The 26,839-nt window shown below is 44.1% G+C and overlaps 1 protein-coding gene across 1 annotated transcript; it reads left to right on the top strand.

Moving 5' to 3' along the window:
• Nucleotides 1-362: 362 nt before the first annotated feature.
• On the top strand, nt 363-26,839 carry LOC310787253 (C1q-related factor-like; the record flags this gene model as incomplete). Its single annotated transcript, XM_083648623.1, has 2 exons — nt 363-971; nt 26,660-26,839. 2 exons carry the CDS (start codon nt 363-365, stop codon nt 26,837-26,839), a joined length of 789 nt encoding a protein of 262 aa, XP_083504749.1.

Here is a 26,839-nt window from a genome sequence, read left to right as displayed (position 1 = left end):
GCTGCTTCTTCCACAAGTGAGAGTGAGTTTGGAGTGAGTACGCGCTGAATGTCTCCTCGTGTCTGTGTGCGTTCCTCATGTCTTCCTCTGTGCGTACGCGTGAGTGAGTGTTTGCCTACTTCAGTGTGACCGGAGCGGAGCAGTGAGGTGTGCCAAGTGTATGTGGGTCTCTCCCTCACCCTCACCCGCTCGCCGCTCCTCTCGCAGCTCCTCCCGGGCTCTCCGGGTCCCTCTCCTCGGTGGCAGGCTCCCCACACCAAGCAGTCACCATTTCCGCCCCCGGGAGATCCACGCTGGCAGCGCAGCCCCTTCCCCGACTCAGCATCGGGAGGAAGACCCTGGTGGCGGCCGCCGTGGGGGTTATGCTGGTCCTGGTGCTGGTGGTGCTCATCCCCGTGCTCGTCAGCTCCGTGGGGACGGACGCCAGCCACTATGAGATGCTGGGCACCTGCCGCATGGTGTGCGACCCCTACCTAACCAAGGGCACTCCGGCCAGCGGCACCGCCTCCACCGGCCTTCAGGCTGAGGCGGAGGCTCTGAGCGACCACAGCAACATGCCCCCGCCCTCCACTCTGCTGCAGGGCCCGCAGGGGAAGCCCGGGAGGCCGGGCAAACCCGGACCGCCGGGGCCGCCGGGGGAACCGGGCCCGCCGGGACCGGTGGGGCCCCCCGGAGACAGAGGGGATCAGGGAAGGACTGGGCTTTTGGGTCTGGGGGGGAACGGAGCTATCAGCACGGCCACCTACAGCACGGTGCCCCGGGTGGCCTTCTACGCGGGGCTCAAGAACCCCCACGAAGGCTACGAGATCCTCAAGTTTGACGACGTGGTCACCAACCTGGGCAACAACTACGACGGCATCTCGGGCAAGTTCATCTGCAGCATCCCAGGCACGTACTTCTTCATCTACCATGTGCTGATGAGAGGAGGAGACGGGACCAGCATGTGGGCAGACCTCTGCAAGAACGGCCAGGTTAGTAACAGCTGGTGCCCTTTTCCTGCTTTGTAACTTTCACGGAGTTATCCTGCCTCAATGTAAACACACCTGATTCCCCTGATGCTCTCTCTCCTCTCCCTCTCGATTTAGAGCCATAGCGCTCCTAAAAATGCACACATTTTAGGAAAGCGCTTCTTGATAAAGCCTATGAATAAAATAGGAAAAGTGACATTGTGGGTCAAGCATCTGCCGTGCGCCTCCAAAGCCCCAGAGCGCACAGCTGTGCCTCGGCGCGCCTGGAGAGAGAGATGTGCTGTCTGGCTGCGACTCCCATCCTCTCTTGGCGTAACGCGTCCTGACATTGCCACGGTCCAAAGGACGGTCACTTTTCAGTTGAGCGGAGACTCGGCATCCTCTTTGTTACACAGATCTATTGTGAAACTCGACAAACGTTCGCGCACGGTGTCGTATTTGTCTGGATGGGGGATTATGGTGTAGATGGTGAAGTTGGTGCTTGACTGCTTTGAGTGAGACGGGGTGGAGAGTTATGAGACGGGGTGGAGAGTTACGGACTGAACAATGTCAAGTGACAGAATATACACTGAAATTTACTTACTTGCAGGAGTTGGAAATGTAGGGAATCCAGAATAATGTATGTATAATTGGAAGGTCGCATTTATACATATTGTTTGTATCGTCCAGTGTATTTGAGAAGTGATTAAATAATTATTATTATGTTGTTATTATTATTATTATTATTATTATTATTATTATTATTATTATTATTATTATTATTAATATTATTATTATTATTAACAATAGTAAATATTATTATTATTATTACTACTGTATTATTATGTAAACAGTTAACTACTCAGTTTGTGCGCAAAATTCTCTCCCGTCTGCTCCGTTCTAAATGATAGTGACAGCTTTCCCCTCAGTTTAACCTGTGCGCAGTGTAGAGGGGTGGGGAAATATTGTAAATCTGGCTTAGAAAACAAGCAGCACGTACCTGTGCCAAGTATTGGATTAATATGCAGTGTTGTCTGTCTGTCGCATGAGTAAGGATGCATTCATCTCTTTGCCGTCGTTTTAAATGTGATTGGACATCTACATGATCTATTCTCGGCTGCTTTGATGCATCATTTTAATGGGTCTGTAATTGTATTTTGCACCCCGGAGGGTCCACTCAGGTTGGTAATGTGCGCGCCGTGATGTGTGACTTGGTTTAGTTTCCAGCATTCCGATCAGCCGTCAGATCTCTTATCTTCCAAGTAGCCCCAAAGTACTTTTTGTGTGCAAAAAAAAAAAGATGGGTTTTCCTCTACAGTTATTCCTCGATTTTATTTGCTCAGATACCAGCTTGGAAATCATGAAATAAAGCATTTCTAACTTGAAAGAAATAAAGTGAGGTAAGAGGCAGTTCAAAATTCAGTTCAAAAAGGATATCAGAATATCCAGGCTTAAACATTTTGCTCCTGCAGAAATAGGTTCCTTGGCAAACAGGAGATGTACTGTAAAACTATCCATCTGCAGTGCTTTCAATACTTGATCAAGTTTAACTCTGTTGTAAAGTGCAGTAGGCTATATGTGATACAATGTAACTACAATGCTTTTATGCAAATGTATAGTTGCATGGCTCACTCAGTTGTTGTCCACATACATATTCAGTGATGAAAATGTCTTGTTATCTAAGACTTTGACCTCCTATCTAAAAGTGATCATCACTATGTCAGAATAGGTCAGAGAAAGAAAAATGAATTCCTCCCCAACACTACTCGTGTCCGAGTTGCAACTTATATAAATGTAACCATAAATTACACTCTGTTCACTGAAAGTGAACTGCAGACACGAAGATGCAGTGTTTTAATGAGAAACGCTGCTGCTGCTGGCGTGTGTCTTCTATTTGATGGCAAACGATTTTCTCACCTGATGAGGTGAGGGCGAGGCACAGTATCACAGAGATTGGGGATTTTAAATTTGGCTGAGATTTGACCTCTCCATCATCAGCTTGCTCTGTGGTCATAATTAAAGAGCCCTATAATTTCCACAACAAGGACTTCCTCTGTTGACGAACAAGATCAACAAATATCACTAAATAGCCTAAAAAGCAGGAAGTATCTGACCCTCCATTAGGCTGAGATCGTGGCCCTGCAGCGCCTCCCATGTGACCTATGCGACACCTTCAGGCATTACCTCATTATGACGCTAACGAGAGGGAGATGAATGTAAAAAATAATATTGACATGGGCAGGGTTCGAGTTATAGTCAGATAGCTATGGGGTCCCCCTAAATCGGTGGCCCCCGGAGGGGGTCGCCGAAAAAAAATTGGGCCGTTTTTTCCTCAAATTGTGGCCGTTTGAAGCCAGATTTAGAGGAATATCTAATTTTAAATTAACATTCGGTTTAGACTGTTGTATGATGTTATTATTCAGTCTTACACTTGCATCTGATAAAATACAACAATTTAATTTTACAAATGAGACAAAATTGCTTAACTTAAATTAACATTTATTTAACTCTGTCTCTGCACTTATAAATCAAAAACTACAAAAATAAATACATAATGCTCATACAATTTGCTTTCCGAGCAGTTCTCTGCACTCAGCAAGAAACGCTATCTAAAAACAACAAGAAGAAAACAGATGAATGGGGCAGCCATCCCCTACGCTACCGTTGCATAGCAACAACAGACCGGAAGTTACCAGAGTAGGCTAACCTTACGAACAAACCCCTTGTGCACAGGTAATCAAGAACTTGTGAATGAAAATCAAATTGCAACAAACAGCAGCATATTTCAGCAGATACAGTAGCAGCATCTTGTTAGAACAAAAACAACTGTAGGCGTAATACTTACAAAATGAAAAATCTCAGACTCCTCTCCTCTCCTCTCATCATCAGACCATAACGTTAGCTTACCTACTAGCTAGTAGCAACCTAGCTGTTGCACTAACAGGTCGTTGTCCCTTGTCTGAAGTCGTTCTTTGTTTCTTTCTGAAACCGAAGCTATCCAGGCTTGTACACCCCGTTGGCAGCTTCAGCCTTTTCTTCAGTGGCATGATAACGCTATACTAAAGATTAATAAGATCTTGTTGGCTCAGGCGGCTGTTTACATCACGTGATGGTTGCATGTTGTGGCTTCTTCTCCCTGCAACTCGGTTGTAGCAGTAGAACACGCGCTCATGGGCGGCACATGGTGGCTTGGAGGTGAAATGCAGCCTATTTCACACAACAATTCAAACGGTTGTTTTGGGAAAACTGAAAACATGTTTCTTATTTAGCCTATTTATCTAGTTAACATAAATAATAATAATTCTTCCATCGAAAAATTTGTTATTTGGAACACAAAAAAGGAAAAAATAAATAAAAATAAAAAAGTTATATTTGTGGGGGTCCCACAGGTGTTCTGGACTATGGGGTCCCAGACTCTAGCTATGGGGTCCAAGACCCCATAGGTCCCCCCATAACTCGAACCCTGGACATGGGTCATTCAAGTCTTTTATCGGCTCCAAAAATGCCTCATGTTATTCCCCCAATGATATCTTCACAGTGACTGCTCAGTCACTGCTCAGTCACTGCTAGATTCAAATAGGACACTGGTCCTATTTCTATCAGGGGTCTTACATTAAAGGTGCCGGCTACCTGAGACTGTAATACGTGCAGAATGCAGATAAGAGTTCAGCTCGCAGTCTTGCCGAGACAGCTAGAGGTTAACTCCTTTGCCCTCTCAGCAGGTTCACGCACAGCAACCACCACCCCCCGCCCCCCCCCCAAAAAAGAGTTATAGCAATGTGAAGGGTCCTCTATATATAACGTCTCACTCTGCAGTAACGTTTATGGGCGGGTGTAAAAGCATTGATACATAATAGGCGAAGGAGAACATATGTTCCTATAAAACGCCTTCTGTTCCTGCCTCATTGTGCTCCCAAGAGGTGGGAGTGAAGGCACTTAAGTTAGACGCACGCAGCGTGCGCCTCCAGAGACCCCGGCTAATGTTTAGAAAGTGGTAACTTGCTCTATCGTTCCCACTCGTTCTCCTTCTCTTTCCTGTATACGCAGAGCTGAGAGAGGCAGACACAGACGACGTCGATATACTTCCTCTCTGGCCCGGAGAAAATGTGCAGTCCTGTTTGCTTTGCTGTGATGTTCTGTGGGTCGTGTGGCTGGTGCACCCTGAACAGCGCCGCAGCCTCTGTCTGTGTAAATGACTGTGAATGGTTATAAATGTTGGGCCAACTTGTGCTATGTCATTGATGAAGTGCTGAGAGGCAGGGCGATCGTCCTGTAGTCAGCCCGGTGCTTTCCTCAGCTCATTTAAGGCTGCGGAAAAGCCAGGCTGTGTTGGGACAGGGGAGACCGGGGAATTGCAGACAATGCGAGTATTTTATCATCTTTTGGCTTTAGTGAGGCGCCGCCTTTCCAGGCCCCGCAGTGCCGTTTTGTTCCAGCATGTGCTCCTCCCACTTCGGGGGTTCTCAGAAGCCATGTTTAACATCGCCAGCCATGGCTTTCGCTTTTTGCCCGTCTCCCTTTCTTCCTCTTCCGGCTCAGCGGAGTCCACCAGAAGAATCCCAACATTGTACCCAGGAAACCCTGACACTTTTCAAGCTCGACCAAAAAATGAGCTCACTGGTAAACCAGAAAGTCTATTTTCAGCACAGATACACTTCACCTGCTCTCTGAGTTTCTCTCCGCACCCTCTGTCTTTGGCGTCTTCATCGCCCATTCTTTTACTGGTGTGCCGCCTATTCCGACCGATCCTAAAGTCTCTCCAATGAGTCGATGTTTCGCTGCCGTGTCTTGCACGCATCCTGGGAGGCGGGGCGGTGACAATGAAGACAAATTCATTGCTGCGCGACGGAAGAGGGCGACCGAAAAGAGGGCGGGAAAGACATAGCTGTGGCGCTATTGTGCCATCGAGTCGATTTAATTGTAATTAAAAAGCTTGAACCCGATCCAGGATTCTCTTTTCCCTTCTTAATATTGTTATTAATCCACAAAACCGTTTCAGATTTAATTAAAAGCAATGACTTCAGCGTCAGTCTCTCATGAGGACCGTCGTGAATAATCACTCTGTCTCCTCCTTTAATAAGCTTCAATGTCCTTCGTGCACATGGCTCTTCCCCAGCAATTACTGCTCCACTCGCCTCCTCACACACACACACACACACACACACCCCACCTCTTCCCCCCAACCCACCCCGACTGTGCGCTGCCCTCCATCTCTCCTCTGTTAGGTCTGTTAGCAGCTCGCTCTTGGAAACGAGTTACAAAGTTTCCATTTGAAAAGAAAACTTTAGTTTTCAAAGAGCGGCAGCGTGCTGAAGAGAAGAATACGGATGGCGGCACCACAGAATCAGTGAAGCTAACACAATGACAGCGATGTTCCTCATTGCTCTCGGGTGATGTATAGCATTATAGCAGAATGAGCAAGAGCTAGCCATCCTTTTAATGGATGCTCTTTGTGTGCTAACCGTGGTTCATAAGAAACACAGTTCTTTTTAGCCTGGAGGGGGCGCTGAGGTCCGGACGTGGCTCAAGTTAGGTAGTTGTATGTCTTTTTCAATGTCAGACAGGATCATTTATAGGTGCTCAATTAAGTTACTGTGGTGTATGTCTGGTGTGGTGACTGTGGTGTCTGTCTGGTGTGGTGACTGTGGTGTCTGTCTGGTGTGGTGACTGTGGTGTCTGTCTGGTGTGGTGTCTGTCTGGTGTGGTGACTGTGGTGTCTGTCTGGTGTGGTGTCTGTCTGGTGTGGTGACTGTGGTGTCTGTCTGGTGTGGTGACTGTGGTGTATGTCTGGTGTGGTGACTGTGGTGTCTGTCTGGTGTGGTGACTGTGGTGTCTGTCTGGTGTGGTGACTGTGGTGTCTCAAGATAGAATGGAGGACGGCAAACATGATCAGATGGATAATGGCAGTGGTGAGGCCTATAATAATGTTATCACTATGGAGGAAGAGGAAGGTGATGGGAAGCCTAGAGAGGGAGATTGAGAAAAGTTATCCAACTGAAAATGAAAGTGTGGGGGGAACCTACGCTAGCCCTCCAGGCAATCCCACCGTTGGCCCCATGGATTTAAGTCAAGGTGAAGGACGTCAAGGTGTCCTCAACTAAAGTTGTACCTCAGTCGACCAATTGAATCTCATGGATGATGCAGCTTTCTGTTATGCATGTTGGCATAAACAAGCGATGGAAGCTATGGATTGGACATTGACATTGTCACTGCTGTGACAAGTGAGTAGCCTAAAAAAAATGTTGCTTGTTGATTTTAAGTCACTAGTTATTATCAGCAACTAGAAGTGCACTTGAGAGCGCAGACCTCCACCCAGGCCAATTAGTCCAGTCTGCTATGATATGAAAATTTATGAAAAAAGTCAGATCAGATCAACTCAAAAATTGAATGGGTTCTTCCTTGGCCCATGCTACACCCTTCCACAAAGTTTGAAATGAAAATGTAAATCAGCCCAGTTGTTTTTCCGGAATCCTGCTAACAGACTGCTATAGCGCCACCTGTGGGAAAAATGACACCAAACTTCTCATGCTATCTTAGAGTTGAACCGTACACAGGTGAGGTCGGTGTACCACATTTGGTTGAGGTAGACCGAAGAGTTCTTGAGTTGTGGCAATTTGTGGACATTAGGCACCGCCTCCAAAGTTTGAAAGGCAATTATATTAAACGATGTATCAAAAAACTGCTTGATAACCTTTGTGCAAGGAAGACGACAGCAGAGGAATTGTGTTTCTATGATTTACACCCACTGAGTTATGACCATTTAAAATGAAAAAAGTTGCTGTAGCGCAATGACACCATGTACACCTGTACCAAGTTTAGTTACCATAGGACAATGTATTCCTGAGTTATGGTTTATTTTGTAGAATAGGCCCCGCAATGAAACTTTGGAAGTGGATTATATGAAAACGGTGTGGACTATCAAAAAACTGCTCCATTAGTTTTGTGCAGGACAGTCCAGACATGCAGTGGTTTGGTGAAGATTGGACATAATTTGTAGGAAGAGTAGCAAAAAAAACCTATGGCCTCAACTTTGTAGGCTGCACAATTGTTGCTGGTACTGTATTTAGTTCCTCCTGTCAGGTTGGAGTGTTATTCCTCCAATTCCCTGTAGTCTGTGGGCATCGCATGACATTGGTCCCACCTGCAGTTTATTTATTTTCTGCATTCTACCTATTTGTTCCATTTATTTATTTATTTTTTTCTTCCATTTTCTTCATTTATTGGGTACCCAATTGTTTTTAACTTTATTGTTTTCTTCTCCATCATGTATCTAGCATTATTGTGAATATTGCAAGCTCCCTGTGATGCACAGGTGTATCCAGGAAGGCTAATCACTAATTGCTTGAGTGATGTCACTATATATGCACATACATTTCTGTGTTAGGCCTCTACCCTGATGAAGGCTGTATAGCTGAAACGCGTTGGTCTTTTTAATTGTTAGATTTAGCTATGCCACAATAAAGGCTTTTTAACTTTATAGGGGAGAGTGGGGTGAGTTGTGCCACTTTTTACTTGAGGTGTCTTTAAAGTGAGGGCATGACAGTAATGCCTCCAACTACAATATGTAAATATATTTCAGGATGTTGTGCACCACTGGGAACACTCCCTTTGGATCTTAAATAAACTGTTAAAAAAATATGGCTATTCTTAAAAAAGTGGTCTCTTGGCACAACTTGCCCCCGGTGCGGGGTAAGTTGTGCCTTTGGAGAGAATACGTTGGGGTAAATTGTGCCATTGATTACTGAAGTAAAACAGAACATTTTCATCTCATATACTGTAATGATATATCAAAGCAAGACAAAATAAAGATAACACTAAAGTCCAGTGTACTATAACAGGGTTAAACAAGGCTAAACGGTAGCAGCAGTTGACCTACATATTTAACATTTTCAGAAATAAAAATTATGTTCAAAATGAACAAAATCAACTATCACAGAGCCAGGCTACACTTGCCAATACTGCAATATTCTTCAACAAGGTCTATTTAAACATTTAAGAACAAAATGAAATAAAATTTCACTAAATCAACTGCAACTGCACTGGCACAACTTAACCCAGGCCTTTTGGCACAAATCACCCCATCCCCACCATTTTAACAAACTTGTATCATATAGCTGGTTTGGAGCTAACATCATGCTAACAGTATAGCCTCATATTGTAGCTTACTAAAACACTAACACATGTGTGAAATGTTTTGAAGCTTGTCTATAATTGTTCAGACACAACAATCAATAAACCTTGATCATAAAAAATTTACTTTGAGAGGCAAAAAACAGTTTTTTGAACTTAAATGTGCTTAGCTCTTGTGCAATCTGCCTCCCTTCTTTGCAGAGTGAATAAAATGGATGCCTCTTCAAAAATGTGTGGTCACATGACCAATTTCTTCTATGGTTTTCTAGATACAAGGGGTGGCACAACTTCCCCACTGGCACAACTCACCCCACTCTCCCCTACCTGAAACAGAGAGGCCTTGGATTTTCTTCAAGTTTTTCCTGTATTCTACTCATATTTTTTTTACTTTTACAAGGATCCAACTTGAACTTTTTTCTCATGCTTCTCTCCACCCTCACCAAAGAGCACCTGTTTCAGTGATTTTACTAAGGACCCACGCAGCACTTCCTCCTCCCTTCTCTCGAAAAGCAAAAAAACCCTGTTTTGGACAAAATTCTAAGGGTGTATTCACACCTATCTCGTTTGGAGCAGTTGTTCCGAAACGGAGAGCATTTTCCCCCTTGGTGCGGTTCGTTTGGGGGAGTGTGAACACAGCAATCGCACTCGGATGCGGGACAAAACAAGCGGACCGAGATCGCCAAGAAAGGGTGGTCTCGGTCCGCTTCCAAACGAACTCTGGTGCGGTTCGTTTGTGGTGAGAACGTGAGCCGACCTCGATCCGCCACAACAGCAGTAAACGGTGCGCATTTTTGGATAAACCAGCTGCCGTAGTCAGCTGCGCTGTGCGTAATGGCCGGAAGAACGAACATTTTTATCGTTTAAAAACAACATCTTTCAGATCCTGTTTTGGCGACTTGTGACTTGCATCGATAAACTTTGGGGGATTTTTGGATCATCACATCAGCAGTTTGAACTCAATCAACTTACCTCGGACCATGGGAAGCAACGTTAATGTGTTGAATCTCTACGGATTTTGCGTGCGGTGTGCTGCGCAACACACCGCCCTCTCTCTCCCTCTCTCTGGTCTCCATTCAATAAATGAAAACAAATCGTGGTAATCAGAGCCAGCCTTCTTTGTGATAAGATTGTCTGGTTCAATCAGACAATCAGACTGATTGCATGTCTTCCTCGAAATGTCCGTTATTATTAAATTATTTATTAATATTTTATTCCTGACAGGACAGGTGTTCATATAGGCTATGTCTCGGCTAATCCTCATCTCCGTGATAGTAGCCTAATAGCAGAATTTGCGAGGGTCTTTGATCTTCTATCTCCAAATTCCCAATAGCCTAAATAGGCTAAATAAATACATAGGCTTACATAGCCTACATAGCATACATTAATAAATAAATAAAGAACTTTCTCCCTCTCTCTCTCTCCCGATCCCTCCCTCTTTCTTTCTTTCTTTCTTTCTCTCTCTCTCTCTCTCTCTCTCTCTCCTCGCACGGCGGACGCCCGACATAGCCTAAAATGTAGGTCTAACAAAACGCATTTTTATAATCATACCCAGCGAGCATTTTTCGGTTGAAAAGACGTTTAAAAAACGTTTAGGGTCAACGTTGAAAAAACGTGCAAGGAAGGTTTGAAAGTGAAAGTTTTTTCACCCACTATTTGCAGACGTTTATTGAACGTTCAGATTTAGACCATATTTCACCAGCATCTTAAATTAAAAACTCGGGAGCGCACACGGGATTCGAACCCCGATCTCCCACGTGCAAGCCACTGCGCTCTGCGTCGTGAGCTATAGATTTTCTTATACTATACAGAGAGCCGGGCATATATATACTCTATCTCGCACACAACTTAGACTACACACAATTGTCAACGATTGGGAGGACAAGTTATTTTATGTGATGCGTACGAGACTATCATATTATGTAACAGACTAAAATTATGTTGTGTGTGTGTGTGCATCTGTAGTCTGTAGGCTGTATGGCTTCAGAGGTTAACAGAGAGTTAACTTTAACACGAGAGACTCAGGGGGTACACAGAGCCTCGTATAGCCTACAGTATGTTACAATCATAGATATATAGTTACAATAACATAGCGTGCCCAGAGCACCTCGTTCCGCACTTGGTGCAGACCGGTGCAGACTTGCTTTGGTCTAGTCAGTCACAGCTAGCGACTAAGTACTTGCGCATGCGCGTTGCTGCAGGAACTGAATTCATTATTTTACAGTATTGCGCTAAACTATTAACCATAGTTGTGTCCTGGAAGCTTTTTGCTGGCACCACATAGCCTATATAGTCCCATATTTATGATATTCCATGTGACATAAAATGCGTTGAAATGTAGTTTTCGTGTAGACGAGATTTCAACTCTCAGTTACACAATAAAATGGACAAATGCCAATTCACACACTATCAATATTGTCTCTATTCCAAACTACAACAAATGTTTTAACAATATGATGAACCAAATTGTGTTTTTTTACACGTTGACGTTGTAACCGCATTTTAGCCGGTTGAAAAGAGGGTGAAATTAGGTCTTAGACGTTCAAACCCAATATCACCCAGATTTAAACTAAAAATCAACGTTGAAAAAACGTTTTGTGCTCGCTGGGTATAGGAAAATCTCTGGGAATTATTTTGTCCATCCCGAGAGGCTATTAGCCTATCAGAAGCTGTGTTTCCATTACAGTTTTTCGCAAAAGAATTGCGATATTTCTACAACTTCGACAATGTACAATTGCGACTTGTAGGCGTTTCCATTGAAGTTGCGTTTGAGTGATTCCCCGTTGCAGCAGCTGCCACAGTGATTACGCACGGGGATCTGCCCCATATCCCGTCCCCTGCATGATCAAATCCAACCAATGGTCAATGCAAATCCCAACATGAAGTTACAATGCATATAAACGAGCCTGATTATCAATTCAAAAGAAAATGAGTCGCAAAATGTTGCTGGCTGCGTGAATGCAGTCAGCGCGACAGGCAGAGGAAAAAAGGTAGCCTAATAGCCTACAACTGGTCCGATTTAGAGATGGAGGGGGGAAAAGGCTGATTTGGTTCTATAATTGCACCTGAAACGTGTGCAATGTATTAGCCTACTCACAGTCACTGTATTCACTTCAGACAGCACCACCGCACCAGTGTGTGCTTTTCATCCTCTCATCTCACCGCTGTGCCAAATGCGCGCACACAGGCAGCCTGCTGTCACCATGGACCGATTTCTGCCATTAAACATTATCTAATTTGCCCGGCTACGCTTTTGCATAACACTCGTCTTTCTGCTAGGTAGCGTTGCTTCAAAGTTTTCCACTTGCTGCGGAGGTTTTGACACGGCTATCGAACCTTACTTACCAAACTTATTTTCCGCTCCTTTTCCAAGGGATAATATGGGTCACATGACGTGCAAATGCGAAAAATGTGTTTCCATTACACTTTTGCGATAAACTTCTATATCGACACGTCTGAAAAACCACCTCATGAGAGCGAAAAAACTTTTTGCGATATTTGGGAGGTTTTTCGAAATTCACGTGTTTCCATTACCCAATTTCTATTGCGATATTTAGATTTTGCGCATTTCTGAGGGTAATGGAAACACAACTAGTGTCTCTGCTGGCCAATCCAGGAAGTTTGACAATACTATTTGGACCGTTTCATTTGTGGCTGTGTGAACACAAACGAACCAAGGCACAAATGCAACAATTGTATCAATTAAGTACCTGAATCGGAACAAAGCAAACGACCTACAGGTGTGAATACACCCTAAATAGCAGAAAATCTATTTGGGTATGTGAGCCGTGCCAAAATGTAATGGGTTCTTCCTTGGCCCATGCTACACCCTTCCACCAAGTTTCATGAAAATTGGCCCAGTAGATTTTTCTGTAAACCTGTTCAGAGACAAACAGACAAATAAAATAGACAAACAGCACCAACATAACCTCCTTGGCAGAGGTAATGAGTCAGTGGACCAATCATAACAGTCAAGTGTGATCATGTGAGAGGTACAGTACCATCTACAGTACACAGTGAGTTTCCTCAGTTGCTTGATTTTAGACCATTGGCAATGAGTCGAGTGAGAGCTCCATTTAGTTTGCTCCGTCCTTGCATCTACAGTAAGCTGTCCAGCACAGTCCACTGTACAGTCCTGTCAGTGGTGTGCTGTCTGTATTACAGGCTGGTTGTGTATGTATGTAGCGCTGTCTATATGAATTGTTCTATTGCTTTTTTACTATAGCACTGCATGATGAATGGATGTAACTGTTTGTTTACATCACTAATACAGTAATTAATTTGTCTGATATAGCCATTTTCAATATTTTGTGTAACTTCTGACTATATATATATATATAGATATAAAGATTATATTTATATATATCTATTCTATATATAAATATATAAAGACACAGTCAGTCTTCAGTAATTGATGCACACGCATACAATGTTGGGTTGGGAATTTGGCTCCCAATGGAAAAACAGTGGCCCTCCTTGTGTAGCACTATAGCCTAATTTGCACCCTAGTCTATTGTAATTTTATTTTGATTTTTTATATTATTTCAGGGGGAACAGCACCTGCTGTAAATAATTAAGCTCCCCCAGCCACAATTATCTGCAGCCACTACTGATGTCAGACCATCTCCGCCCCATAAGCACATCTCCAGGGGGGTCCTCAGACCACGCGTCTCAGCCCATCTCCGCCCCATAGACACATCTCCAGGGGGATTCTTAAGCTCTGGTGCACATGAGCACAAGCTTGTTTATCCTATTGCTGTGTATCCTCCAGGTGTAACCTGCGCAGTGTGTTAGCATATGATGTCAATCCCGACATTAAACAGAGCCGACGGAGCCATCTGGATGTGCGGGCTTGCTCTGTTTGTTTTGATTATTGAAGTACACTCTAAAGCCAGGTGTAGATCAGGAAAGGGATTCCAGGCTAGGCTGTGGGCTGCCAATCGCCAGAATAGAATGTCGGCGTTATACGTTTTTGGAATCCAATGTAAAATATGAACCAAAATACGTCTCGAAAAGTAAATTTGAAGCAAAACGGCAAAACGCAAACAGCAAACAGAACAAAGGCAAAAATGCAAACAGAACAACGTTGGTTATGTTTAGGCGAGTAAAACAATTTTGTTCGGTTTAGACAACAAAGAGACTTGGATAGGTTTAGGCAATTAAAGCAACTTAGTTCAGGTTAGGGTTATGGTTTGGGTTGGGGCTAAAACTGAAAGTAGAAACACAACGTGCCTCGGTTGGGAGACAAACTCGCGCTCTCTTGCTTGTAAAATGGGGACGCTAGAGGTCCACCAATCTCACCCCTACTCCCCTTGGCATCTGCAACATATTTCCACATGATGAGACCGTCATGAACGTTAATATTCACGTATCTAGAAATATGATATGCAACGTATTTTCGTTCAGAAATGTTCATATTTTACATTTCCGTGGATTCTAGAAACGTACAATGCAGACATTTTATTCTGACGACTGTCCTGGGATTCTACCACACATCTGATAATTTAAGACAGGCTGTATTCTTTCTTGATGCTGCACAAGGAAAGCATACTGAGACAGATTCTTGTCTTATTCAGCCTCAGAATAGAAAAGAAAGGCATTAAAAGCACTGGACACATTGGTGAGTGATAGACACCTACTGTACTGTCTCTGTAAGATAATGATTCAAAGCCTTCACCATGGAGCGCAGATACAGGAATACTTTGACTTTTGATTTTAACATTCTGGTAATGTTGGGAGCTGCCATTCTGTATGGTGGTGACTTCAGCACTGAGAGGCCTCTGTGTGTGTGGGGTAACAGAGAGACTCTGTCTCAAACAGACAGACAGCCGTGTCTGGGTCGGAGAGAGACACCCTCACAGTGTCTCAGCCTCTTCGCCTGTGGTATTGATCTCATTAGATGTGTGTGTGTGTGTGCTGGCAATGTGTGTGTGTGTGTGTGTGTGTGTGTGTGTGTGTGTGTGTGTGTGTGTGTGTGTGTGTGTGTGTGTGTGTGTGTCTTTGTGTGTATGCCATGTGCGTGCATGTGTCCCTGTCTTCGTTTGACAGACCCATTTCTTTCGGTGTGATGTATACCGTGGCACTTCTCCTAATCAGCCAGAGAGGTAGTGGAGGCGGACCTTTGGCCTTGATCTGCTGTGTAATTGGACATTGGATTTGACACTCTGCCGAGTGGAACATTAGGGCTGCCCTAATTAGGTGCGAGGGCTATTAAATGAAGATTTGCCCGTGTTGTTAGGAAATACCACACAGATCGCAAATGTCAAGATGACACGGGGCCCGTCATCTGCGAGCGGAGGGAAGAAAATCTATCATTTATTGGTGAAGTTTCAAAACTCAAACTGCCTTCCTCCACTTGTCTGTAATCGTCCCTCAGAGACTCTTTACGCGGAGCTCTTTTCACGGAGCCGTGGCAGCCTACCAGCAGCGCACACATTCCCCTCGCTGGCATCTCACATTAACTCCTTCATGAATACGTATACAGCAGCATCTCATGCACTGTGAAAGCTAAAGCATATGGTCTAAAATAGGCTAAAATGCATTTTCTTTTTCCAGCGGCGGGCTGACTCAGGCGAGCTATAGTATTGACTCACAAGGCTTCTTCATTATAATGAGGGCCCATACGGGAGATAGACAAGTGCCCCTGGCCCCTCTTATGTAAACACCTCTCTCTCTCTCTCTCTCTCTCTCTCTCTCTCTCCCTCTCTCTCTCTCCACACGCCCCTGACATTTAGATGTCACTTGAATCCAGTCTTCAGTGATACCCACAATTTCCCTCTCCCACTTCACAGCGAGTCAATGGCTGCACATGAGTCAGTCTGCTACATAACTGTGTGTTTAACACATCTCACCCCCCCCCCCACTTAAAATGAATCATATAAACAATCTTCCTTGTCAAAGATGACGAATTGGCCCCTTCATGAAAAATGCATGTCAGAGCAAAGCTGGGACTCTGCGTCTCTCTTACATAGAAACTCACTTTTCCTTGTGTGAGTTGTTGTTTTTTGAAAGAAAATGAGAAATGTTGCAGCACGACGCTGTGCAGTGCCTCTGGGTTACTAGGAGTTACACTAGAGGGAAACAGGCCTGCTGTGAACAAAGGTTGGAGATTTTTCAGTAAAAGTCTCTTTTCAGAAGAGAGTGATTGGGGTCTTGGTGTTGGAGCTGGAGGCACACAGGGCTGTGTGTGTCTCAGTAATTGACTGAGTGTGATGAGTCAGACACAAAGAGAGACAGAGTGGCTGGAATGCAGGTCAGAGTTGATGCTTCGTTCTCCCTTCCAGCTTTCCTACTGACCAGCCTCTTTAAGAGCCTCTTTACACCAAACCTTTCCCACTGACCAGCCTCTTTAAGAGTCTCTTTACACCAAACCTTTCCCACTGACCAGCCTCTTTAAGAGCCTCTTTACACCAAACCTTTCCTACTGACCAGCCTCTTTAAGAGCCTCTTTACACCAAACCTTTCCTACTGACCAGCCTCTTTAAGAGTCTCTTTACACCAAACCTTTCCCACTGACCAGCCTCTTTAAGAGCCTCTTTACACCAAACCTTTCCTACTGACCAGCCTCTTTAAGAGCCTCTTTACACCAAACCTTTGCTACTGACCAGTCTCTTTAACCAAACCTTTCCCACTCACCAGCCTCTTTACACCAAACCTTTCCCACTGACCAACCTCTTTAACCAAACCTTTCCCACTGACCAACCTCTTTACACCAAACCTTTCCCACTGACCAACCTCTTTACACCAAACCTTTCCCACTCACCAGCCTCTTTAAGAGCCTCTTTACACCAAACCTTTCCCACTGACCAACCTCTTTACACCAAACCTTTCCCACTGACCAACCTCTTTCAGTGCCTCTTTACACTTTACACTTCATTTCATCCTCTCTGTCGCCGCTGTTGAATCGCGATGCTGTTATTGTTATTCTGGTCCCATTCGGTAGGAGGAACAATGCTACATTGTGATCAACTTAAATAATGCCTGGCACCAGACGCACCTTTAGCATTGTGTAAGCAATTTCATAAATCGCGAGAGGCTTGTGCAATAAAGCCATCTCATTTGAAAGGAGGCGGCGGTGCAGGTACCAAGAGAACAGCTGGTGGAATTAATTCAGGAAGCCTTTTTCTACTTCTTCCTGACAGATGGCAAATCTCTTGTCACCGTTTTATTTATCTTATAAAGTTTTCATTTAGGTTCCTCCAATTAATGAACCTGTTACACAACGGAGGACCACAGCAGTCTGACACTATCTGACAGCAGCTTCTCATTCTCATTATTTGTGTACATTTGTATCTTGAGCGTGTGTGTGTGTGTGTGTGTGTGTGTGTGTGTGTGTGTGTGTGTGTGTGCGTGTGTGTGTGTGTGTGTGTGTGTGTGTGTGTGTGTGTGTGTGTGTGTGTGTGTATATGCATGCATGGTGTTGGGCCAAACACAGCCGTGTGTCAAGCTATCTAAGCTGCTGTTAAGGATGCGGTTCACGGCTGGAGTGTCCAAACACAATTAGACAGCGGTGCACTTTGATTTAAAGAGGGCCAGTGGAGTGGGTGATCCAAAATGGAGGGTCGGCATCAAGTCCACAAATCCCCTGTCTGAAGACAAGATATGTCCTTGTCACTCACATGAACAATGCCTCTCTTAACACAGCAGATTGCTGTCCCAAACACACTGCGCATGCTATTTCTGTGACAGCCATAACAAATACAACTCAAATTGTTTTTTTTGTGTAAAACAACAACAACTTGTTTTTCATTTCATAAATATATAATAGTATTAAAACGTGAGCGTTTGATAGGAGCTTAGAAGTAATGCATGGGCAATCCAGTCAACCGTACAAGCCTGCACGCCACAGTTGGATGAGGATAATGTAAAATGCCATGAAAAAGAAGTGTGATTTGCAACTCTGTGAGAGGAATCCGACATGATGAAGGAGACGCGACAGTCAATACATTAAAACTTGTCATGCTTTCACAGATGAACGTATAAGTGGCGTCATTATTGGTAAACCGTGACATTTGTATTCACACTTATACAGCATGCCAGTTAAGAGAATCAACACTTCACTTTCGCCGGCATGCATTATCTATTAAGCGGTTGCACTTTCTGTGTCTCCTCCTCAAGAATATTATTCAATCAGAGCCATCACGGTGACGATGTGACGGATGCAAACACGCGCGAGCAGCCGCGAGGAAGACAACATTGCCTGACACCTCATTTACCATCGCTGGAGCAGGCGCTTACGGCCTCATGCTTTGTTTGCCTTGTCAAAGTTCCTCTACATATTCTGTGTCAAGGTCACGCACCGCCGCCTGCTCCTCTCTCTCCACATCTGCCTCAGCCCACGCATCAAGCCCCGCCTCACATCTCTAACAAAACCCCTGCCTCATATCTCTAACAGAACCCCTGCCTCATATCTCTAACAGAACCCCTGCCTCATATCTCTAACAAAACCCCTGCCTCATATCTCTAACAGAACCCCTGCCTCATATCCTAACAGAACCCCTGCCTCATATCTCTAACAGAACCCCTGCCTCATATCTCTAATAGAACCCCTGCCTCATATCTCTAACAGAACCCCTGCCTCATATCTCTAACAGAACCCCTGCCTCATATCTCTAACAAAACCCCTGCCTCATATCTCTAACAGAACCCCTGCCTCATATCCCTAACAGAACCCCTGCCTCATATCTCTAACAGAACCCCTGCCTCATATCTCTAACAAAACACCTGCCTCATATCTCTAACAGAACCCCTGCCTCATATCCTAACAGAACCCCTGCCTCATATCCTAACAAAACCCCTGCCTCATATCTCTAACAAAACCCCTGCCTCATATCTCTAACAGAACCCCTGCCTCATATCCTAACAGAACCCCTGCCTCATATCCTAACAGAACCCCTGCCTCATATCCTAACAAAACCCCTGCCTCATATCTCTAACAGAACCCCTGCCTCATATCCTAACAGAACCCCTGCCTCATATCTCTAACAGAACCCCTGCCTCATATCCCTAACAGAACCCCTGCCTCATATCTCTAACAGAACCCCTGCCTCATAGCCTAACAAAACCCCTGCCTCATATCTCTAACAGAACCCCTGCCTCATATCTCTAACAGAACCCCTGCCTCATATCTCTAACAGAACCCCTGCCTCATATCTCTAACAGAACCCCTGCCTCATATCCCTAACAAAACCCCTGCCTCATATCTCAAACAGAACCCCTGCCTCATATCTCTAACAGAACCCCTGCCTCATATCTCTAACAGAACCCCTTCCTCATATCTCTAACATAACCCCTGCCTCATATCTCTAACAGAACCCCTGCCTCATATCTCTAACAGAACCCCTGCCTCATATCTCTAACAGAACCCCTGCCTCATATCCCTAACAAAACCCCTGCCTCATATCTCTAACAGAACCCCTGCCTCATATCTCTTAACAAAACCCCTGCCTCATATCCCTAACAGAACCCCTGCCTCATATCTCTAACAGAACCCCTGCCTCATATCCTAACAGAACCCCTGCCTCATATCTCTTAACAAAACCCCTGCCTCATATCCCTAACAGAACCCCTGCCTCATATCCCTAACAAAACCCCTGCCTCATATCTCTTAACAAAACCCCTGCCTCATATCTCTAACAAAACCCCTGCCTCATATCTCTTAACAAAACCCCTGCCTCATATCTCTAACAGAACCCCTGCCTCATATCCTAACAGAACCCCTGCCTCATATCCCTAACAGAACCCCTGCCTCATATCCTAACAGAACCCCTGCCTCATATCCCTAACAGAACCCCTGCCTCATATCCTAACAGAACCCCTGCCTCATATCCGTAACAAAACCCCTGCCTCATATCCCTAACAGAACCCCTGCCTCATATCCCTAACAGAACCCCTGCCTCATATCCCTAACAGAACCCCTGCCTCATATCCCTAACAGAACCCCTGCCTCATATGTCTAACAGAACCCCTGCCTCATATCCCTAACAGAACCCCTGCCTCATATCTCTAACAGAACCCCTGCCTCATATCTCTAACAGAACCCCTGCCTCATATCCTAACAGAACCCCTGCCTCATATCTCTAACAGAACCCCTGCCTCATATCTCTAACAGAACCCCTGCCTCATATCCTAACAGAACCCCTGCCTCATATCTCTAACAGAACCCCTGCCTCATATCTCTAACAACTTGTGCAAGAGAAGAGTATTTTTATTGTATTTTATTCATGCATGCTCATCATTGAAAGCAAACATAGCAGTCGGCACCGTCTCAGGCAGGGACAAAAATCATTAGAGCAAGAAAGGGTAAAAAAAACCTATTACTTACTATGACTATAACTATAACTATAACAATGGTTATTGTAAAAAAACAATAGCATATACATATACACATACAGTAGCCTATACATTGTATATACCGGTACTAGAAATCTTGCGGTTTGCACGAGCTCAATTTCTAGGGTGGAGACTCTGGGGACGATGCGCCATGGGCACAATTTTTGGGGGGTTTAAGTGACTAAACACATGTCAACTCATGCCAGGTCATCCTTAATGTAGCTCAGTGTTTTCCAGTTGACCCTTGCTCTGCTGCCCGCTGACCTCGTCCCTGTCAGGGATTGGCTGTTTAGAGTGTAGCCCTCCTGGTCATACAGTACCAGGCCCTCAGTTGAAAGGCCTCAGGTACAGTATGTCTGTGTTGACCATGACTGTTGAGCTGAACAACAACTGAAGCAGAGAGATCTGCCCCCAAATCAGAAAGACCAGTGATGTCATTCATGCACAAATTACATTACTGGTCCACAACTTAACTCAAATCAACTCTCAACTGTCAAACAAAAAATGTTTATACAGCTTTTGGACATGTGTGAGATCATGTGCAAAATAAATCAGCATTGTTTTTCGGGGAAGTTCTCCTGGGTTAGTTGAAGTGTTACCTGTATATCTTAGTGGCTGGACTATAGGAAAGTTAACTTTGCTCATTTTGTCTCTGCTGAATGAAAGTGTGTGATATTTGTACGACTCCATAATTAAATAAATCATCATGAACTAAGAAAAAATAGCTGACATTTACATTTTTATTTGAGCTCCTTTCAAAGTAAAGGAAGAGAATAATTTAAGCTATATTACACATCTCTGACATCGTCAGAGCCCGCCTTGTTCTGTGTGAACAACTGAGCAAATCTTTAAAGTTTCATTAAAATCCCAACAGACAAATCCTCCTGATCCTGCATCGCCCTCCCGTCGATCTCCACCCACCCAAGCCCTGTAATAAGACGGTGTTGACTCTGTGCGCTCAGGGCAGATCATATCATATTAATATGCACTGGACGCCTGCTTCTCACAATCAGAATAGGAGGCTTTGTTTGCACATCAATATGAGCCTTGCTAGATTTAATCAGGAGGATAAACAATGAAAAAATGTACAATATTCCATATATTACCACTGCACCTTCAAACCTCTCCTCATATATTACCCCTGCACCTTCAAACCTCTCCTCAGTATTTCATTATCCAGATGATCCTTTACAGTACTCTCATTTCATACCTATGACTGCCATTACACTGAGCCCACAGTGTACTTACGGTACACCACACTATCTTCAAAAGTTTGACTCGCCCCCATTATTGTCTATTCCTCAATCCAATAGGGACCATGTTGGAAATAAGTGTTCACACTTTTACATGTCATCCCTTGGATTTTGTTGTCTTCTATCCACCTTATTTCTACAGTAGCTTGCCATGATGCCTTACGTGAAATATGGGTGCTCCTTCTGGTGTAATCCTCCCAGCCCCACCCATTACGTTGCTGACACAGACACAACATACTGTAGCCCGTAGCCCATCCAGCTTGGCAAAAATCTCGCCAATATATATCCTGAGTTGTTCAAAGAGCAACAGAAATAGCGGATGTGATAGATACAATTATTACATTCCCTCAAATAAGTTGTCAAACGAGTGTTATTTATTGTGACAAGCAACTTTTTTAAAGTTAATTTCATATAAACAATAAAAGAAAAAGCCTTTATCATCACTGAAAATAACACAGTTAAGAGGGCTGAAGCAGGATCCACCTTGCTTCTCTCCGCCTCATACTGTAACTCAATGCAGTGAGCTGACGACAACAGCTCAGCCTCATCCCTTGAAAATCACTCTGGCTATTGTTAACTGAATGTCTGATAGGTAGAAAGAGCACTTGACAGGAAATCACAGAAAGTTGGCCTATGCCCAAAAACTTTATAACGATTTGAGAGAGGAAGAGAAAAATACATCTAGCTGCTGGTAAATCTGAGTTCCAAGACGTTTTTGTCAAGAGCGAAACTTTGGAGAAATGTATGAAGTCCATGTTTGCTCTTGGAGTTTATTTTTGAATGACGGCAAACCGACGTGTTACATGTTTGAACCGCGTCTCCGGGGGCATAGTTGTCTGAGTAAATCCGTCGTCGTCAGACAATAGATCTCCACCTCCGCGGTGCCCAGAGGAAGACTGTGACAGCAGCAGTCACAATGTTAATTTCTGGGAAGTATTAGGAGACGTGCTGTCCCTCCTGTGACACTTGTGATTATTGTCATGATGATGATTAAGAGATTAAGAGTTCAGTGGAGATTAGATGCCCTGTGGTAATGTAATGTCACTCACATCATTTGTAGCTTGGTTTAGTCAGGTTTGAAATAATGTGTCACAGCTATTACCATCCCACCTAAATGCTTTTTACAGTAGCCTAGTGGAGGAAAGCCGCCCTGTAATTTGATTTCACAAACGACTCCAGTCTATTCTGTCTGTGTAACTGAATAAATCAGTCCTCGTGAGTCCCGAGTGGCAGCGAGTAAGTTGGTTAAACTCACTCCCCCAGTATAAAGGCCCGTTAATCAGCTCCGCCAAGGCAGCTATAGCTCTCTTGGTGTAGTGGTTAGCGTGTGCGCTTTGGAAGCAGGAGGTCGGCGCCGCGGTTCGAATCCACCCCGGGGCAAGCCCTTAACATGGGTTGCTGCAATTACCATCAACACAACGCCGTTACATCTGTATGCTGCTCATTGTGTTGTTCAGGAGTGCATCGCTCAAGTCTCTTGAGGACTTTGATGTAAATTACCTTCCGAAGTCCCGCCCCTTTTTTCTCTGTGCTCCAATAACAGTTGAGCAGCCTATGGAGTCAGCCTAGAGTGCACGATGTCACAATTCACTCTAGCAGACTTTCCAGGCTTTACTTTTTTCCTAAATCCACACATTTTAAAACTGGGACAGTTCAACTTTAACACTACTACATATATATATTATACAACAAAGCCTTCAGCTACTTCTCTCACCCACAATGTCAAAATATAAGCAATAGCATGTACAGTATAGCTTTTGAGATAAATTATTAACGTTTGTTTGACACTCTTGTTTGACTGTCAGCTGTAGGCTAAAAGTTTGACCTTGTCATCGGCTATCAGTTGCTTTCCACTCTCATACCATCAAGGGCGAGGAAATATTTACTTTTAAAGTAATAATAACCGACATTTTCTTGTGAATAAATCGTGTTTTTTCCTACTGGCTGGTGCTGCCGCACAACAGTGATGCATTCTATACAAAATGCATGAAAGCTTTGACATGTGCCTTTCTATACAGTGTTGTGTGATGCATGTTATGTTTGTTTGGAGTAGAGCCTGACCGATATAGCGGTCCACCGATATTATCGGCCGATATTGGCTTATAATAACTAGGGGTGCACAGATCGATCGGCAAGCAATCTGTATCGGCCGATTTTGACCTCAAATATGCGATCGGCTGATTGCCGATATTTCGGCTGATTGCAGATATTTTTTTATTTGATATATATATATATATATTTTTTATATATAAAAAAAAAAGCCCTATCACTAATCAGGCTTTCCAACGATATAAAATACAATGGCCAATTGGTATTATTAAAGGGGAGAAATAATCAACCTAAAATAACGTTTCCAAACTTTTTTTGAGGAGTTTATATATCGGTGATCGGCGATCGGCAATCGGTGATCGGTGGCAAAAAACGTGATCGGTGCACCCCTAATATTAACCGATATATCGGTATCGGCCAATATGTTGGTCGATTTGCAGATCTTTTTTAATTTGTATTTTTTAAGTTATAGACAGCATGTTGTGTATATTTGAACTTTTTTCTTAACTCAAGTTATATTTTATATTTGTTCTATTTGTGTTTTTATATTTCTAGTTATTTATAATGATGAAATTCCCACTGAAGTTTACGGTTTCATTGCATTGATGTCATTTTGGACAATAAAGTTGATTGATAAGCCGTAAAATATCCTGCATACATTACATATCTCAAGTCATGTGAAGTCATATCTTTGTTAAGTGTTTGATATTTGAGGGATCATTGCAAAAAAAGTGCAATATAATGTGTATATATTATATAATGTGTATAATATAAGAATATCGGCCGATATATCGATATGGGATTTTTTTTACTCCCTAATATCGGTATCGGCATCGGCCTCAAAAATCCAGTTCGGTCGGGCTCTAGTTTGGAGTAAACAGAAGAAGAAGTGGGTCGTTAGCATGAGCAGCGACAGCCACCACGGCTGAACAGAGAAGGGAAAGAGCACCGGCTACAGAAAATCAAACTGCATCAACAGAAAATCACAGGAAAGGTCAAAGGTCACAGTACCGGACACACGCTTTGAATGATAGGTGATCTCTGGGAAGTGCCACAGCGATCAATTACTGAGCACCAAAAATCTCATCATTAAAAAAAGAGATCACTAAATTAGTAGTTTGCCAGAAATGCTAATGCTGATCCCATTTATTATTTAATGTAAAGAGAGGCAGTTCCAAGCTCCCCGTTTGGCAACTCTGAGGATGTCTACGTAGGAGATCTCCGTCAGTAGCTGGCCTCTCCTCACAGTTGTCAGTATGCCTGTTGTGTGTAGTCCTTAAATAGGCCAACTCATTATCGGGCGTCCTCCATGCCGCCTGTTGGGCCAGCTTGTCGACACCCGCTCAAACAGCCCTGACAGGGGGCCTCGCCCGTCCTTTCGAGCAGTGCTGGACAAGTGCCAGACTGGGCTTCAGAGAGCAGATACCGAGCCAGAAGAAAAGCACTTGAAATGCACATAAACTATTGATTTTGATTCAACCCTACTGACCACCCTAAGTGCACTAATTGGCTTATTTAACCAATGGCTACTAGAGGATGTACCGTGCTTTCAGTTTTTCACACTGAGGAGAAAATAATGATCTTCGTGTCCTATTCTATCTAAATTATGACCAGTGTGGTTCTTGTTAGTAACTGTTCAAAATAGAAGTATACTCGTCGCGGTGTTACCTTTTTGCATAATAGTCAATTAGGCCTGGTAGCTCAGTGGACATAGTGAATGCTGGTTTAAATCCAGTGCATGACCTTTGCTGCATGTCCTCCTCTGTCTCACCTGACTCCACTCACTCACTTTGTACAAAGTCTACAAACAGCGGGGCATGTCTTAACAACTGTGACTTCACATACCGTAGTCATCACATAGACATCATTAACAGTAGTTAAGTACACACGCACGCATGCACGCACGCACGCACACACACACACACACACACACACACACACACACACACACACACACACACACACACACACACACACACAGCACACAAAGTGAGCACCCATTTGGCACAGCAGCCTACACTTTTCTCCCTAGAGAGGAGTGCATGTTTGCAATGGAGGTCTTAATTAGCTAGGACAGGTTATGTGGAAACTGGTCCAAATGTCCTACAGTACTATATATATATAGACTGCCAACACGCACCCACGCCCGCCCGCCCGCACGCACGCACGCACGCACACACACACACACACACACACACACACACACACACACACACACACACACACACACACACACACACACACAAAATTAATCCTTTTCTCTTTATTCATGCAAACTCGTTCCATTGATTGGAGTCACCCCTAACTGTGTGTTATTGTTTATTTTATTTTGTGACTGTATCAAACGTCTGTGCCTGTTTGCAGCGGGCGTCCTTGATATGTTTGTACTGTATTTGAGTCATTTCCTCCACACTGAAGCCAGGCCTCCCCAGAGTCAGCCCTGTTGTAGAGTTGCTGAGACTTTCTCCTTCTGCAGACCTCTTGTTTCAAGGTGGTTAAAGGTCTCATGGCTTGATTGAAGCCAAACATGTCTTTTACACAATGTCCTGAGGTTTTGATTGACCCTCTGCTTTGTCCTGTAGCTTTAATATCAATACAGGGAAATACTGGTATCTTTATATTGGCAAATGAAACCTTCAACCTGTGTGTTTTCATTCGTAATAAGGACAACTTGTCCTGTGTGATGTTACAACTTTCTTTTCATGGGACACGGGTTTGATTAGTTTTATAAAGTTTGTCCCCGATATTCACGTTGGTTTCCTTTCAAAGTCCATACACATGCAAGTCAGGTGGATTGGGGACTCTAAATCGCCCATGTATGTGACTGTTAGTGTCTGTTTACCTGTGTTAGCCTGTGACGAACTGGCGACCTGACCCAATACACGAACCCTGCTACTTGAGTGTGTACTAAGCCTCCTCTCCCACTCTCTCTCTCTGTCCCTGTTCTCACAGGTCCGTGCCAGCGCCATCGCCCAGGACGCCGACCAGAACTACGACTACGCCTCCAACAGCGTCATCCTCCATCTGGACGCTGGGGACGAGGTGTACATCAAGCTGGACGGGGGCAAGGCCCACGGAGGCAACAACAACAAGTACAGCACCTTCTCTGGCTTCATCCTCTACGCAGACTGA

The sequence above is a fragment of the Poromitra crassiceps genome (genome assembly GCF_964638095.1).
Source record: "Poromitra crassiceps genome assembly, chromosome: 13".
Lineage (NCBI taxonomy): Eukaryota > Metazoa > Chordata > Actinopteri > Beryciformes > Melamphaidae > Poromitra > Poromitra crassiceps.
The sequence above is the reverse complement of the archived record's forward strand: the minus strand, read 5'-3'. Positions and strand labels throughout refer to the sequence as shown.